Consider the following 18,280-nt stretch of genomic DNA (forward strand, 5'->3'; position numbering starts at 1 on the left):
TTTTTTTTTTTTAATTTTTATTTTAAAAGGCAATTATAATAAAATAAAAAAAATTTAAAGAAAAAAAAACGAATAAAAAAATTTATCAACTTATTGAATTGAAGCTATGAAAGCCGTGTCCTCAATAATATAGTAAAAAAAATATAAAAATACACCTTTTTTTGACACCGCATCAATGTCTTTTTTTTCTAAATTGATAAACTATTAATATAAATTTATTACCAATTTAGCAACCCCCACTAAAAGAACCCTAACTAAAATAAAACTATTATTACTATTATTTTTTTTCCAGATATTTATACCTTGTCCTAACCTTTATGCTGCTATTACTATTATTATAAATATTATCTTTCTTGTCAATGTCCTTAAACCTTAAAACACCCTTTATAATATGATTAATATAATTATAAGTAATATTTTCCTTATAAATGCCTTAAAACCTTAAAACCCCCCCGTATAATTCTATTTATATACTATTATTATCCTCATAAATGTTCCGTAATATCAATACCCTCTGTATATTTCAAATATATATTTCTTAATATTTATATTCATTTTATTTATCCTAGTAATTTATCAAGAAACCGCGTAAAATTGTCCCCATAATACTAATAATATTCATTAATAAAATAACTCATGACGTCACGAGACGAACACGACGCGTTTATAATTGTTGCCAGACATCCTCCATCCTTCTCTCAAACCGCTTTTCCTACTCTAACTCGTAGCGCAAACGGGGCCGAATTTGCCGCCACAATACCCCGAAAACCCCGCGCTTACGTCATCTGGCCATGTGCGACTCGATAATGACGTCGTCCGTATGCCTTTACATTGGGTCAATTTGGTGCTGGACCGCCACCGTTATTGTACCATGAGCTGGCTCCCTGTGTCTCGAGGGTATGACTGGTTGATTGGAACGGCTTATTTTTGGGGGTTTTTCTTAAATAACAGCGCATTGCGGAACAACGGTAACATTTGAAGAAAAACGGTTTTTAGTGGATTATAGCCAGATAGTGTCCGGTGATTTCAGAAAAAAAATGGTTTCCGTAGGTGTCATAGGTATGCCGGTATAAAGCGTCAAAGTTAAAAAAAGGTGTAGAGCAAAAACTGCTCTACGTAGAAGACTGTAGACTATGTCGAAAAATAGGATTTAAAAAGTTCTTAAAATGCTGAAAGTTTGAAATTTCTAGGTGCCGCCAATAAAGAGTTATTAAGAAAAGTAGAAAAAAACGGTCAAAAAAAGGCTCAAAAAGGGGTTTATATTTGTTAACACAGCTCACCCCGTATAATACGTAGCACCATGAATAATACCTCTATTTAATCCTAAAGGATTAAGCTTTCAAACGGTGTAAACAAAAAAAATTAAAAAAATTTTTTAGAAGTAGAAAAAAATTTATTTCTCGAAAAATTCACTTTTTTTTTTTTCGAAAAAAAAAATTTTAAGTTTGAGCTCGTTTATCTCGGAAGGAGTTTCTTTTGGAAAAAAATAGTTAAGATAAAAAAGAAAGCTACATTTACGTAGAAAAGGGCTGTTTTATTCGCATTATCGGGAACATTACCGTTTAGGCCCCACGGCCGTTTAAGTCCGCGAGGTACCGCGCAAAAAGTTCAAAATTCATTCACAGAAAAATCCGACTTCTAAAGGGTTTATCTTAAAAAGCGCCCTTTAGGAGCTGCTTTATATAAAGGCCTTTAACGTCAATGAGTTTCAGAAAAATCGGCCCGGTCAGTTTTCCACAACGACTTAATCAAATTTTTTTTGTCAAAAAACCGTTTTTTGCCATGCCCACCCCTTCGGGGTGGGCGTGGCGAAAAAATTTTTTCACCGTTATATACTCTCATCCTTCCTACATATAACGGTAAAAACCGGAAAAAAAAATTCGCGATAGAACCAAAGTTATTAGCGTTTATGTGACGCAGGGTCCGAAAATCCCTCAATTTAGCTGGATGCGTTCTTACAATACGCGAAGCGTATTGTAACAAGGCATTTCTAAGAAAGGGAATACCAGCATGCAGCATTCATCCAGATGATGATTCATCCAAATTATGGAATCCCTTTCATCATCTACAGTAAAGCAGTATGAAATGGCCCTTAAGGCTTGATGGGAATTATGTTTGAAAAAACAATTACCAGTGTTTGAGATGGAAGTAAGGAACGTAATTGAATTCCTTTAATCGATTTTAGATTCCAAAAGCATTTCCTTCGGATCGTTTAACTCATATAGAACTGCTATTTATCTGATGACAGTATACAAACTAAAGGAATCTTAAAGGGAATCTCACGTATTCGTCCCCAAAGGAGAAAGTATAATTTCACTTGGAACCCAGAGCTACTTTCAAATTTCCTAGAGAATCTAGGGGAAAATTAAAACATAACATTGCACTAGTTGCTGCCCAAAGACTACAAACTTTTCATTTAACTACAGAAAAAGTTCAAGACTATATCGGACGATATCAAGACTACGGCTGTGGGAAGAGCACAGCTTGTTATTTTGCCTTATTTCAATCACAAACCTAATATATGCGTCGCATCAACCTTATGTTCTTATATTTAAAGAACTGTCAATTAGCTTAATACAAGAAAACTGTACCTTTCCGATTAAAATACTTTAAAGGAGGCAGGAATAAAAAATAAGGTATTTTCTTCCTATACTCCATAAAATATGCGATAGGAATGGAGTTTTATTAAACGCAATAAGGAAAACTGTCGGCTGCAGTCAGTCTTCTCAGACATTTGCTGGGTACTACCAGTGTTCTTTAGAAGCAACAAATCGTCCACGATTTTGTTCTTTCAATTTTAGATTCATAATCCTCTTTAAACAAATGTTTTTAAGATTCATGATCTGTATTTTGTATTTTGATTTAGATGTAGACTATCCTTATCTCTTTGGCTGTACCTCTTCTTATGGAAGAATAGGTAATATCAATGTTAGAATACTAACTTTTGATTTTAAGTTTCTACTTATTTTTTGTTTTGGTTTAATAAAGTCAAAAACGAAACATCTTCTTAAAGTTGCATTTTTTATGTAATTTTTTAATCTGCTACACAGTACTCTAATTAAGTGATCTCGAAAACAAAGCGCCTCATATAATCACGATCGAACTTCACAGGTAAGTTCGTTTGATCGAATAAACATAAAAGATAATGTTGCAATAAAGCAACACCCGCAACGTTGGATATTCTAGATGCTCCCCCCGTTGACATGACAACCAATGACAAGTGACATATTTGACATTGACAGCGTTTTGGAATTTGGCCTCTATTCAAAGTTCAAACTCTACAAACAAAGAGTGTCCGTTGGGGATATTCCTGGTAAATACAAACTTTACACATATCCTGTCTTCTTTACCTTTAATTAAAACTGCTCGTTTTTAGATAATTCTATGGCCGATACCCTTGCCGACCCTAACATTATGGATAACGGCTACTTGGACCCGATTTTGCATTCCAAAGATCTTCCAAATCCATCCCAAATATTCAACCCCATAGGGTCGATATTCTCCTCTGGATCTGGCGAATATAAAGCGAACCTACCTACACCGATGGAATCCCAGATAAGAAAACTAAAGCTTTCCTTGGAACCTTATAGGGAACTGATGCTACATGCCAACAAAGTAGTTTTATGGGAGAAACAGTGGCACTCCACTGGCATCTTGGCAGCTACAAGTGTCATTTTCACAATTATATGGCTGCAAAATCCAAATATGCTCTCCATGGTAGCTTTTATGGGCCTGCTAATAACTATTGCCGATTGCTTCATGCCCACAGTATTATCTTCCATTTACACCGTCGAGATGTGGAACGGTGAGAAACAGAAAGAATATGAAGAGATATGCACTAGCATTATCCTCTATAAAACCAAGGCGGAACTCTTGATGTCCTCTTATTGGAGAATGAGGGTCACCAATCCAAAACTCTACTTTGGTTTGACCATTTCAATGTTGGTTTTATTAACTTTCGTCGGAGGTACCATTGATAATCTTTTGTTGACTTATGCAGTGGTGACATTTGGCATAATGCTTCCCGGAATGATACACCATGGAATGCTTAACAAGTTCACAGAAGCCTGTTCAAAATTGTTTAATAGCTTAGTGGAAAATGCCAAAGCAAAGGTGGGGCCCAAGAAATTGCAATAGTTTATTATAATAAATTTATTTTGTATGTTTAATCTTGTGTTATATGTGAATAAATACAGTTTTATCCTTGGTAAAGTAGGAATTTTAAATGTAAGACTGGTTGTAAATTGATTAGGGGTTTCATGTGATCATATTTGCAGTTTATTTGTACCTGATTTGTGTACTGAGATTTAGATTTAATAAAACTAGTAATTATAAAGGTGGTTTTATTTTGACTAACCTGGGTTTGTCCTCGGGAAGGTGCTATTGGTAGACCATAATAAGTTTTTTGCGGAAAGTATTGGCTTTGGACTTGTACAACCTAAAAATTATAAGTTTTTATGCAATAATTATTTAAACACATGTAAACTTACCATAAAGGCTAGCAATAACCCAATGCTTATCACTGAAGATTGCATCTTGTTTCACTTTTCCAGATTTAATGATGTAAAACAGCATATTTCCTGTGTGGAAAAAACACTCTTGCATGTGTGATCATCATATTATTTTATAATTAATATAAAATCTATGTTGCATACGAGAATTCAATTTTAATAATAATGATGTTTTTTAACATGCAAAGTTTGCTATATAAATAGTCATGTTAAATGATATGGTTAAACAATTATAAATATGTTTTATTTCAGTGCTAAAAAAATATATTGAAATTGTTCTTTTTATTAGCATAAGGCCTAAGATTTAAAAATTGAAACAAAAAGTACTTGATACACAAAAAATGCCTGTATTAAGTGTAAAAATAAAAAAGATATACTTAACAAGATACAAGAAATAAAAATCAAGCTGTGATTCCCCAACGCATAGACTAACTTTAATTCGAAGAAATTTTAAAATATGCAGTGAAACTTCTCTAACTCGAATCTTCAAGGGACAGACTAAAAAATTCGACTTACAGAAAAAAACGCCTAATTAAGGGGTTATCGTTTATTAGTACCAAAAAAAGTATTTTCTTCGTATAAAACTAAAATTTTGTATGTTGTATGTGTTACATAATATGTAAGCATATCAATATGTTCATAATTTTTTTTTAAAGAAGTCAGTTATTTTTTTGTGTGAAATTGGTCCATTTTTCCTTATCTATAAAATCTTCTAATAAATTTAAAGAATTGTGTATTTTATATGGAATATTTTCTCTGGATAAAATAAAACATCTTGTCTTTTCAATAGCAGAAATCGTCTCGTCAATTGTAGGTGTCGGAACAGTCTCACCTTCGCTTTGGCCATCATCTTTATTTTCTTCAGGGTCTGAAACAATGCAAAACAATTCTTACAATCTAAAAAGGCATAGTCTAGACTAGCCTACTTTTTTTATTTGGAACAAGATTTTCTATTACGCTTTCTAGGATCTCTTCATCAGTTGGAAAACCTGTTGTTTGTACATTATCATCAATCGTCACATAGTCTTCAAATGAAACATCACTCATGTTTATAGCCCTTCTGTATGAGGTCCACAGGGTTTTTAATTCAGATAATGGAACAAGGTCATCCTCGTCCCAGTTATCAGCATCTTGTTGAACTTTATCTTTAACAAATCCTGCTTTTCTAAAGCAATTAGCAATGGTTTGTTCCTTTACGTCCAGAGTCCACGTTTTATTAAGATCTTGAATTGCGTCAAGTAACGTAACAGTTGTAGGAGTTGCCACTTCTATATGGGCTAAAACTTTCATAACAATCCGCGAAAATATTCAAGTTTAATATTTTTTAACTTAGATTCAACAGACTTGGGATGTGCAGGACAATTATCAACGAATAGTAAAACTTTTCTTCTTTGGGCTGCAAATTTCTTATCAAGCTTTAATAGCCATTTTTCATAAATCTCACTTGTCATCCATGCTTTTTTATTAAACTCATAGTCCACTGCAAATGATTTAATGCCCTTAAAACAACGTGGATTCTTTGACTTACCAATGATTAGCAACCTAAGCTTTTCAGTCCCACTCATATTACTTCCAACCATAACTGTAATTCGTTCCTTGCTGTTTTTGCCACCATGGCATTTTTGTCCTTTAAATGCTAGTGTTTTGTTGGGTAAACATTTAAAGAAAACTCCTGTTTCATCAGCATTAAAAATGTCATCCTTATCATATTGACCGATCAGAGTGGGCAATACATTCTTTTGCCATGCTTCACAAGACGCCAAATCTGCAGAAGCACTTTCACCACATAAACACATTTGAACGATGTTATCCCTAGTTTTAAACTTATCTAACCATCCTATGCTAGCTGCAAAATCGTCCCGCCCTAAAGCAGTTGCAAACTCCTTAGCTTTTTCTCTTATAAGAGTTTCAAATAGAGGGAGATTTTTATTTCGTGCCGTAATAACCCACTTAAGCATTGCTTCATCAATATCTTCATTCACACAAGGTGTAAGCCTTCTCCTCTTACAGTTTGAAGCGTAATCATCTTTTTTTTCTAAAAGTCTATCCTTGTTTTTTAGGATCGTTGACAGAGTATTGGGTGGTATCCCAAACTGTTTGGCAATATCCTTCTTTTTCTTTTCACCTTTTTCCACTTCAGCAATTAATTTCAATTTCTCACATAATGGTAAGCACTTTAAATTTCTCTTAGCCATAATTATTTTTAATAAAAACAAATTGTCTTAATTCGCATACGCACCAAAAAACTGTAACCACAAAACCGCCACGTGGCGATGAGAGCCTTTTTCCGTTTGAACTAATAAAAAGAAAAATGATGCAATAGCAAATCCATGTAACAAATAGATTTTTTCCTAGAAAAATGTCTGTACTTCCCCGCAAAATTCAAGTTAGCCATCGGCAATGCGTTAAACGTTATTTCGACTTATAGAAAAATTCGAGATAGAGAAATTCGACTTATAGAGATAAAATATTATATAAACTTGATGATACCTTTTTTGGTAGTATAAAATATTCGAATTAGGGAATATTTCGAGATAAAGAAGTTCGAATTAGAGGAGTTTTACTGTAATTTATCAAACTTTTTAATTGCCTGCCAGATGAAATAAAAAGTCTGCCCTATAATAAATTTAAATTTACAATAAAAAAAATCTTGCTTCATATTCCATATAACATATAGGAATTCTCGGGGTACATGGCCTGCCAACTAGCTTGGTGAAGCTACAACCACCCTCTATAGATTACAATTGTAATCTAATTGTGACAACTAATTGTATTTATTCCTACTTTATACTACTTATTTATGTGTTAGTATATTGGCGTTTTATATTAGAACAAATGTTAAAAAATATATAATTTATCAATATATACAGTTTTTATATTCAGATTTATTGCTTAGCATTTTATTACTGGTGTTACATGTTTGATAACTATCTTATTAACAAAGTTGTCTTTCTTCCATTAGCTTGACGATGCTTAAACTTAGATTGTATCGTATAGGTTCTACTGTATAATTGTAGTTGTATTTTTTGCAAATAAAGGTTCATTCATTAATGAATTAATTACTATTTGGTGAATGAGCCCCAGGCCTTCTTCATAAGTTTATGTGTGCAAAAAAATCTATATAGACTAAGAAAGATGTCCCATTTATGAAATGCTTTAATTGGCAATAGTTAGGTATATCATAAAAATAGTGAGTGGACATATACAGGGTGTCCCAAAAGTCGACGATCAAACTTAAAGGGGAGAAGGGGGAGGTCATTTTGAATTAAAATAACTATATATGTTGTTATCCAATTGTTGACAGTTAAAAAGTTATTTAATGTTTTGTACTTTTTATTAAAATTGAATGCTGGCAACAATAAAAAAGTTATGCAAAATAAACGGATTATTCTACTGATTTGTTTTTAGTCATGTTTAATTCTTAGGAGTGTCCTTTTAATTTTAAAATATTTTCAAAAACTCTGTTCTCTTCTACTCAAGAAAAATATGATCTTAAAAACAAGTTTTGTTTTAAAAAAATATGAATAATTTTTTTTAACTGATGCTGAAATTAACCTTTAAAAAACTGATCCGTCCTTAGAAAATCTTGACAAATTAATGTACAACTCGTCCATATCGAAATGGCCTTTGAGATGCGGGAAGAAAGAGTGAGAGAGTCAGTGTGCGATGAAGACAGAAAATGAGCTGTAGTTTCATAACATAATTAAAGACTTGAATACAGATTTGTCTTACCCAATTTCTAATGGAAAATACTTTATTTGTACCATTGGCACATTTTTTCAAAAATACAAGAAATTGTAATAATATTTTTTTTATTTAATTATTAATAAGGTATTAACTACATTAAATGTTCAAAATGTCTGCCGCCTACCCTTACACATAATCTACATCGTCAAATAAAATTTCTTTTTAACCGTTGGAATCCCCGCTGGTTGTTATTGATCACTCTGATCGCTTCTTCTATTTTTTTGACGCAATTAGTGCGACTTTCTGTAGCGTAAACTAATTCTTTAAAATAACCCCACAAAAAGAAGTCCAATGGGTTAAGATCGGGGGACCGCGGTGGCCAGCGGATAGTCCCACCCCTTCCAATCCAACGATTTGGAAACTGTTGGTTGATATTATAAACTCTCACTACTCGAGCGTAGTGTGGAGGAGCTCCATCATGCTGCAGCCACATGTTTCGACGTGTTTCTAAGGATACGTCTTCTAGTAAGCCATTTAAATGATTTAGTAAAAAATTGAGGTAGCTTTCGCCATTGAGTCGTCTTGGTAATTCAAAAGGGCCAATTAACTTACCCTCAAATATTCCAGCCTACATGTTTATTCCAAATTGATGTTGGAAACGGGAAGCGCGCACAATTCTAGGGTTAATATATTATAAAAAAAACAGAAAAACTGAGGGTCGGTTCTGTTGCGACGTAACATATCCCTGCAAAATCGTACTCTTGTGGCGTAGTCTCCGGGTAACAATGCATGCACCCGTTGCACATGATATGGATGTAAAGGCGCCTACAGACGGACGAACATACCTTGAGATATGTATGCGCGTAGAAGTATGCGCGTACATATACGTTTTGTCGAAGTTCCCTACACACGTAAAGATAATTTACTATTAAGTTTGTTTTTAATCATGGGGACCGTCAGTAATCATGATATAAATTTGTGGCGTGTGTGTGCATAATAAAGAAAAAACAAAAACAATTAGTGTATAAATGAAAGCCAAGAAGTAAATGGGTGAAGAAATGGTTGTTACAGCGTGATCGATTTTTACATATATAAAGCTACTAGAAGAACTTCGTTTAGAACCGGATGATTATCGAAATTATTTCTGCATGTATGGAGATAGCTACGTATTACTTTTAAAATTAGTAACACCACTAATCCAGAAACAAGACGCGTGCATGAGGTCTGCCATATCACCACATGAAAGACTATCAATTACACTTCGATACCTAGCTACTGGCAGAAATTATGAAGATTTAAAATTTTCCAGTATTATTTCCCCTCAATCGCTAAGTAAAATAATTCCGGAGACCTGCAGTGCTATTTATCAAGTATTAAAGGATGAGTATATAAAGGTATTTACTAACTATTGAAGAAAATAATACCTTAATCTTTATTAATAAACTCATAAACATAAGTATCTACAGTTAACATATTAATTTCAGAGAAATGTCAATATGGTAGGGGAGCCAGCTACCTATTGAGGTTAGTTATTTCCTCCTGATAATTTGCAAAACGCTTTATGGGGGTGCATCGTGAAACCTCGTGTGCGTCAGCTGGCGCGCAGGTTGTGCAGCCAGACATGACATGTTTGGGTGGCTTTTCCTGTTGATCCCACCACTAGTGCGCCAGCTGACATACACAAGGCTTAAGACCCCCGATAAAGCGTTCTCCAAGTCATCAGCCGGCAGGAAATTGAACACCCAAACCTGTTACTGGCTCCCGTACCAATAGAATATATTCCAAGCCAAAACTGTCTTATTAATTACTTATATAGGTTCAAGTATCATGGCTTAAAGTTAGTTACAAAGCTGACAAGGCTATCCGTTTCGCACACTTCGTTGTCAAACTGTTATAGATCGTTATTCTTAGAAGAACGTGTCTGAAGTGACTGAACAGTAGATATCTGTTTTATTGGTTGCATATCTTGAGGTTGTGGTGTTTGAAATGAATAGGTATTAAATAAATTTTGTGACACATTTTGCTGGGGTGGAGCAATCTGCGATAGATAAGTATAACTCTGAGGATAATAATAAGTACTAGTGGAGGTACTTGTGTTTAAGTTAACATTGGAATTATTTTCTGCTGAATCAAGAAGCGAAACAATTTTTGTTACTTTGGTAACATGACCCATTTCTGCTTCAAACAATAGGTCATTAATCAACTTTTCTGTATATAATTTAGTCTCTCTTCAGGAAGAGTTCTCAATTTCGCTGCAACATTATTTCCGAAAATCGTGCATTGATCCTCATTATTATGACTTAGCCTTTCAGTAACAAGAGCAAGAACTTCGTCTATCTGAGCATCTGTTTTAGCTTTACGTTTCTTGATAGAAGAAGGTCTAGGTGGAATTAATGACTTATTTCCATCTGTACGGGACCTACTACGAGTACTACTTGCTGTGGAATTCAAGAGGCTCTGTACCGAACTACTAAATTCTTCAGTATCACGTTCCGGTCCGTGAGTTCCATAACTAGTACCTGGTAGGGAATCCAATGGACTTTGTAATGAATTACTAAATCCTTCACTTTCTGGTTCTGATACGATTCCAATTTTCTGAAATAAAAACGTAATAAATTGCTTGAACTGCATTTTATTCTTGATGCGTAAGGCCGTTTAGTCTACACACAGAGAGATATGTACGCGCAACTCGTACGCGTGTGCAAAAATTCAAATAGGAACTGAATACATCTTCGACGGATTTTTTAGAGAGATTTTGTCTACACACCGGCGGATGTGTACGTGCGTACTTGTGCGCGTGTACATATCTCAAGGTATATTCGTCCGTCTGTAGGCGCGTTAACAAAGATCTTCTCAAAATACGATGCACCCATGAAGATGATAATCCCAAACGCCTTGCTATACGACGAATACTAATGGTCGGATTTTCTGCTACCATATTTATTCATAAGCATTTGGTATCATTGCATCAGAGATGTTGCAAGTAAGAAACTGCCTATAGTTCCACCGCAATGCTAATTCTAGCCTTTTAATGACCTAAGATTGCCTCTCATTTGCTTTTGAATCTGCTCCTGAATATTAGATAAATCCTTTTCATTTCTATATTTTAAGTCCAAAATAAAAATGCCAGATCTCGGCTAATAGAAGAGCTACGACTTTGCGGATAGTCTCATTCGAATCAGAAGGGTGAAACTAAGACAAAACGTTGGAATTTTCCAGATAGTGTCCACAGAAGTCGAGATGTTGACCTGCCAAATTTGGAATTTTTAATTTTTCAGGTTCCTCCCTCAATATCGAAAATTGTCACCGAATTTTTTCCGATTTTGAACTAACTATACCAGCGATTTATTTCCATTATCCACATCACGAAAACATCATTATATTGGGTTATATCGAGCAAAACTAAAGGAATGAGAGCCTTTTGAAATTCAAATAAATAAAATTAAAATGTCGCGTGACTGCTTTCTGCTAATAACAATTATTTTTAAATTGTTAATGGTCTTGTAGTGTTATTTTGAACATGACTTGCATGACTGTACCAATAATAATAATTACAAGGATAAAAATCGCTATAAATTCAGAAAAAAGAGCATGGCTAATTTATTATAGAAAAATGAAAAGTTTGCTTGTTGTCTTTGTTTTGGTTGCCGTTTTGGTAAGCATTTAGTTCTTTTTTCGATATTTTGAGAGTATGCTTGATGGTGGTAAAAAGCTAAATTTTCAGAAAAAAATTAGCTGAACGAGTATACTCTGTCGATGGGTTAAGTAGCAACTTTAACAGCAACTGTATATATTTCAAAAGCAAAAAATGCTGGATACAAGCCAATATCTTGATTATTTGTTGAGCGATTCTTTTCATTTTTAATAGGGGGCTGTACGGCTATAAGGCGCACATTTTGCCCATAGTATACCTTATAGACGTTGTACGTTTCAATGGGGTTTGATATTTTTCGATGCAAGTGTAAACTACCTTTAGGACACTATTTATTTGAAATCTGTTATATTATATTGACACCTCTTTGCCCAAGATACTTTAATTTTAAATTTGATAAATATTGGTACAGGTTGTGTCATTAAAATAAGACATTTTTATTTTGATTATTATTTTTTAGGTTTGGTCATTTTGAAAATTTACAAAATATATGGATTGATCGCAATCATCTTTTTGTAGCATGGCCTCCTAGATCTCCAGACCTCACACCTCTGGATTTCTTAGTGTAGACTGCTATCAACAATAAAGCTTAAAAAACCCGTCCAATAACATTTGAAGAGTTATAAGCTCGGATAAGACAGTAAACAAATTTCTCGACAAGAATTACGAAAAGTTTGGTTAAGAAACAGGAAAACCTATGAAAAATTCATTAGAAATTATAGTGGTTTAATCGAAAATGGTGACTTTTTCCAGTGGCGTCATATGTATGTACTTAAAAAATATTAATAACAATGTCTTATTTTAATGACACCTATATCAATATTTATCAAAATTAGAATTTAAGTATCTTGGGTAAGGAGGATTCAATATAATTTAATAGATTTAAAATAAATAGTGTCTTAGAGGTAGAACTCTCAAATCTGAAAATATCAAACTCCCATTAACATGTACCTCTATGAGGTATCGCATTTCTATTTTGGGCAAAATGTGCGCCTAATAGCAATACAGCTTCCTATTAAAAATGAAAAAAAAATGCTTAAATAATAATGAAGTTATTGGCTTGTATCCCTCTGAAGTGGGATACACTGTAGAATCTCTCATTAGAAATAGCAAAGTTACCATCCATAATGAAACTGCAATTAACCTAGTAGAAGTATTTTCTAATTAAAACTCTTCTAGGATATTTTTATGAAACAAAAATTATACAAGTTAGCTTCAAAAGTATTCTATATTAATAATATTTAGGCTTTAGGCTAGTCTTAAGTAGATAGTTTAGAAATATCAGTCATTTAATACAGTGATAACCAAAAATCATGTTAAAATTTATGAATAAGCACTTATTTTACGCCTGAAACAAAAAGTATAATATTCGGCAAAGTGTTTTATATCAATATTATTTAAGTTTTAAGCAAGTGTTTTAGTGCAGGTGGAAATTTTGAAATATTATATCTTATACAGGGTGTCTCAAAAATCAACGCCGCAACAGCCAACAGGCCGCAAACAGGCAATAGACCAAGTGCTCAAGGATTCAAAAAAATCTATCTTGAGTACTTTTAAAATTGACAGGGGGTGTCAAGTTTTTTCGGTTTTCTATGAATGCTTATAATTTTAAAAGTATTCAAGATAGATTTTTTTTAAATCCCTGAGCACCTGGTCTATTGCCTGTTTGCGGCTTGTCGGTGATTTTTCGGATACCCTGTATATACAGAAATCTCCAAAAATCTCTTCTGTATCTATATAGGTGAGCCAAAAGGTGGCCCTCGCTCAAATCCCGGGTATGCCAGGCGGGGGCGGCATGGGCCAAATGGGCGGCATGGGAGGCCTGGGAGCTCAAGGAGGATTCGGAATCGGATTCAATGCGGGAGCGAGTGCGGGGGCGGGAGGCGGCGCCGGCGGCGGCGCAGGAGCCGGGGGCGGTGCAAGTCGAAAAAAATGATTCTCTCACTCGGTCGAATTGAATAAATAAAATATATTTGGACAGTTTTTAAGTTTGTTTTTTTTTTCGTATATTGATTTTACAGGAATTCCAGGTAATTTTCAATATTTCAATTTTCCTGTGCTTTCCTTTTGTTTTATCAATTTTTATTCGTATACAAGATGTTGCAGAATCTATTGCTGTAAGAAGATTTTAAAACATTCTTGGGACTCAAACCACACAACAGTTTTACCAATCAACTAACACACCATATATTATCCCCTTTAAATATATGTTAAATTAACGATTTTTTAGTAAATTTTTGATTTTTGGTGTATTTAGCAACCGTATATAGTCAAGATAAATTTATTAAACTGTTAGAAGATACATAATATATCGTCACCTGTCTGCCAACCCCACGGATTCGATTTTTTTGAATTTTTCGCGGGAGCCATTTAAAGATTAATAGGAAATTTATATTTTCATTTATATTGGTTTTCATTGGAAAATTTTGTTAAAAGCTTAGTATATCAATATAAAGTCCAGTGCAACGATATATTAGAATGGTCACCCGTCAAAACACCAGCATTCCACCTGCCAAACAATGTCATCCACCTTCTATTTACATTGTTTGAGATGTAAAATGCTGGTGTTTTGACGGGTGACTATTCTAATATATCGTTGCACTGGACTTTATAATTTTAACTTCTAATGCTTAAAATATAAATTTTTATCAAAAACATTTTTTTATGTTAAAAAGCACATTTATGATTTTGGCAGATTTAATATTTTATAAAAAAACCAATCCGTGATATGAAAAAATACTTTATTTTTTGCTTATACAAAAATATAATAAAAAAAAACTAAGCTCTTTTTACTCATAGTCAGATTCCTCATTAAAGTTGGGTTCCAGTAATACCGATCTCTCATTTTATTATCAATTTTTAAACTTCTATAAAAGGGATGATAAATAGCCGGAATGGTTCCGTTTTTGCACATTTTTTCTGCATATTTTAACCTTGTAATTGGCAGATCACCTTGGTAAGCTTTTTCTAGCAGTAGTTCTTTTTTTGGATAATATCCCTTGCGTCTTTTATCAGCTTTCTCCAAGAAAAAAGACTCTTTGAAGCTGGTTTTATAGAAAATCTTTTGACGCTCTTTTTTCTCGTAATGAAGTCATCAGCAAATACTTCGCCAAGGACTTTTTAACTTGGTTTTTAAAAGGGAATAAGACTTAAAATCAAGAAAATCCTCAAACATAAAGTTTATTACATTAAAGGGCCTTGGATTTATTCGTGTGTCTCGTAGGAGCTGTGCCCAACCTTCAGGCACATAAACAGATACCAATTTTGATTTTTTTTCAATTTTAGAATGGATTGAATCGCATTCCATCTTATTTATGATCTAGCGTTTGAAGGGTTTGATGTTTTAATACATGTAAACATAAATATGAACATAACATGTAAAAATAAATAGCGTTAAGTCGCGAATGTTGAAAATCGATAGGACCGAAAATGACAAAATCGATAAAGCATATTTCAGCAGATTAAAATAATTTTAATTTTGAATTATTTGGTATGGAAAACGAGAAATCGAGAAAATTTCACATTCATGGTTTTGGCAGACAGGTGACGATTTTGTTTACAAAAACGAGCAAATTTCAAAAATCGGAATGGTAAAAACGATGCCCCAATTAAAAAAACTCAAGAATATGAATTTGCTGAAATTTTATTCTGCAAATTAAAAAAAAACAAATATTTACATTGGTAGTAGAGTTTTTAAAAAAAAACTTTGTTTTTAGATTTTTAACGTCCTGTAGATCCGAGAGTAAGACGTTTAGAATATTTAAAAAGATTTTGAAAAGAGTTTTGGATTAAAAATAATTAGTAGAAATAGATATATGTTATGCTAAGCGCAAAAACAACATCTTTAAAGCAAAAAAAAAAATAGCATTCTTATTCCTAAAACCGCTTCTAAAAAATTTGAAATGGCAACACCGCAAGCAAAAAACTGATGACATATTACGAAATGTCATCTGTCAAAAAGGTAATAAAAGGTTTTTGTGAACTGCCACGATGATAGAAACTGGTGACCTTTGTGCTCCATTATGGTATGAAAAAGGCGATTCAAGCCGATATTTTCACATGTAAATACCGATACTGTCATAACATCATCAAGGGAGAACCATCATCATAAACGTAGAAAAAGGGATCATAGAAATAAATCTTAATAAAAAATTAATACTAATCTAATCTATAATATTTAATTTGCATAACAATGTTTTTTATTAGATAGACACCTTTACTCTAATGAAGTACATTAAAAAAATGTATAAAGAGTTCAATAACGTTAATTATTGTTAATAATTTAAAACATAAATATTTATCATGTAAATATTTTTTGACGACGTCACTGGTAAAGATTCCGTGTGTCGGTGTAATTAACAATGCGATCAAGCGGCGTTGCAATGTTGTTGCCTTTTTCTCTAATATAGGGACGTTATCTGTATTCATTTAATTTTGAATATTGACTTTTTTATAGAGTAATATTGTTTTATACCTGTCAAAATAAGCGATTAATTTTTATGATATTATGGAGTGTTTTTTTGCCATTTTTAGATAAGCTTTTGACAACATTGCATCAGAGATGTTGCAAGCAAACAAACTGCCCATAGTTCCATGGCAATGCTAATTTTAGCCTTTCAGTGTTCTAAGAATAACATATACTTAATATTAAACTCCTCAATGTATATCACCTGGACATTTTATCCAATTTTTATCGTTGAAGTTCAGTCAAACATGTACACCTGGTGTAAACCAAAAATAATTCGTTGGCTGCTTGGGCACTAACCAAAACTTATTATTTTATTTTCAACCGGAATGTTTTTGCCAAGCAAATATGACTAGGTTTAGAGATCAAACATTTATATTGCAAACGTAGTACTTTTGAATTAGAAGTACACACACATTTAAAAAAAAACTTATTTTTAGACAAACTGATTTACCAATTTTATCAAGCATGGTTTCCTCTACTAAACACAAAATTTAAAAAATTGGCGGGTTTGAAAGGTAACAACGAAATTTGAATAACTAAAAGAAAAACTAATGAATGTAGTTGAAAATTCGTGCTTTGGCTATGGCTAACATTCATTTCTTGGTACATACTCGTATATATATAGACATTGACAAAACATACTCTTTGTTTGTTTTCATGACATATGTACGTTTGTGGACTTTTCTCATTATAAGCAAATTACATTAATGGGTCACGAGCAGGAGCGAACCTGAATACACTAAAATCTGTTGTGTCCGCTCCTGTTTCCTCGAGAATTTATTTCTTTTTCTTGGGTGTCAGGATACCTTGCCCTGAAGAAGCCAATAATCAGAAACACGCGTTAGCAAGCACCATCCTTATTTTCTTCGGCTCTTTACTTTTTTACCTACCTGGACTTTACATTTTATAAATTTAAAAACGACAACTATTTTTTTTATTATTATAATGAATTGTAAACTTAAACCAGCAAAATGCCTTTTAAAAAAGTTTTATTTAAGAAATAAGCTTAAAACTAGTACATTCCGTTGGGGGTGTATGATTATAATTAATTTTTACAATTATGTGAAAACCTCCTAAAAAAGAATAAAATAAAATACGCTGATATTGTTTATGCTGCAAAATGGATGCTATAATAGGGATGGGTTTATGCACATAACTCCCGACAATTGAGAAAAAAAATGAATGAGACATTTGTAAGCATTACAACTACTCGTTCTTAGGATTTTATTCAGTTGAAATTAAATATATTAAGGCATGGAAAAAACATCATGGTAGAAATTCTTTGAGCTATGGTAACAACTACAAGTTTGTTAGAATTGCCCTAAATATACCAGCAATAATTAATTTTATTCCAGGCAGTTGAAAAAGAAACAAAAGGAAAAGAAGAACGATATTTGTAGCGGAACGACCTCCTATAGTTTATTCTATTAGAATATCGGGCGTCTTAAACATTTTCTTTATTTGTGGAAATGTATGACATTCTTTAAACCTTACATTTCTGCTCGGAGTATTCTTATGATTATTACTTCGTTTGTCACCATTTAATAAAGAAGTGTGGCGCCTTTGACTCCATGATTCCGTTAAAAGGTTTTAATCCGGGCCAGTGCTTTTATTATTAAAAGGTAAGGTTACAACTGTCCTGTTTCTTGGCTAGTAATTTATATTATCTATTTTATTATTAAAAGGTGTTAAAACTAAGTTCGTAACTGAGGTTAATAAACTGAGATTTCCCGACATTAGTGGTTTCTTTGACCTACGAACCCCCGGGGACTAAAAATCCCATTACATATTTTAACTACTTGAATTGTCCAATTAGAAAGCTCTTCTAGTTTTTGCTTCAACCGCCTGAAAGTAATTAACCAGTAACTTATTTAAAAATAGTTGTTGACAGAAAACTGTAAATAAATTTTTTTTGTTACGTCCAGGCAGTTGAGAGAAGAAATTGAAAAAGTTTAAATAGAT

The 18,280-nt window shown here is 33.0% G+C and overlaps 3 protein-coding genes across 3 annotated transcripts in view; 2 read left to right on the forward strand and 1 right to left on the reverse strand.

Moving 5' to 3' along the window:
• The window catches only part of LOC126748252 (uncharacterized), a 33,476-nt gene extending 28,866 nt beyond the window's left edge, over nt 1-4,610 (reverse strand). The window contains exons 1-2 of the mRNA XM_050457356.1: nt 4,491-4,610; nt 4,358-4,438 (exon numbers count right to left, since the gene is read on the reverse strand). Of these exons, the coding sequence (XP_050313313.1) occupies nt 4,358-4,438; nt 4,491-4,535 (126 nt within the window). The 5' untranslated portion in view covers nt 4,536-4,610. The remainder of the gene's footprint in view (nt 1-4,357; nt 4,439-4,490) is intronic.
• On the forward strand, nt 3,229-4,336 carry LOC126748229 (ADP-ribosylation factor-like protein 6-interacting protein 1). The gene is made up of 2 exons (XM_050457322.1): nt 3,229-3,313; nt 3,377-4,336. Exon 2 carries the CDS (start codon nt 3,385-3,387, stop codon nt 4,135-4,137), a length of 753 nt encoding a protein of 250 aa, XP_050313279.1. The 5' UTR covers nt 3,229-3,313; nt 3,377-3,384; the 3' UTR covers nt 4,138-4,336.
• A 7,193-nt stretch (nt 4,611-11,803) lies between the features above and the next one.
• LOC126748267 (uncharacterized) lies at nt 11,804-13,833 on the forward strand. The gene is made up of 2 exons (XM_050457380.1): nt 11,804-11,853; nt 13,592-13,833. Exons 1-2 carry the CDS (start codon nt 11,812-11,814, stop codon nt 13,784-13,786), a joined length of 237 nt encoding a protein of 78 aa, XP_050313337.1. The 5' UTR covers nt 11,804-11,811; the 3' UTR covers nt 13,787-13,833.
• Nucleotides 13,834-18,280: the final 4,447 nt, after the last annotated feature.

Source organism: Anthonomus grandis, chromosome 2 (assembly GCF_022605725.1).
Source record: "Anthonomus grandis grandis chromosome 2, icAntGran1.3, whole genome shotgun sequence".
In the NCBI taxonomy this organism is placed as follows: Eukaryota; Metazoa; Arthropoda; class Insecta; order Coleoptera; family Curculionidae; genus Anthonomus; species Anthonomus grandis.

Excerpts from the sequence above, each read along its gene's own strand:
- LOC126748229 (XM_050457322.1), top strand. The coding sequence starts at position 3,385 with ATGGCCGATACCCTTGCCGACCCTAACATTATGGATAACGGCTACTTG.
- LOC126748267 (XM_050457380.1), top strand. The coding sequence starts at position 11,812 with ATGAAAAGTTTGCTTGTTGTCTTTGTTTTGGTTGCCGTTTTG. Across the intron at positions 11,854-13,591 it reads TTGTTTTGGTTGCCGTTTTG|GTGAGCCAAAAGGTGGCCCT; the intron begins GTAAGCATTTAG and ends GTATCTATATAG.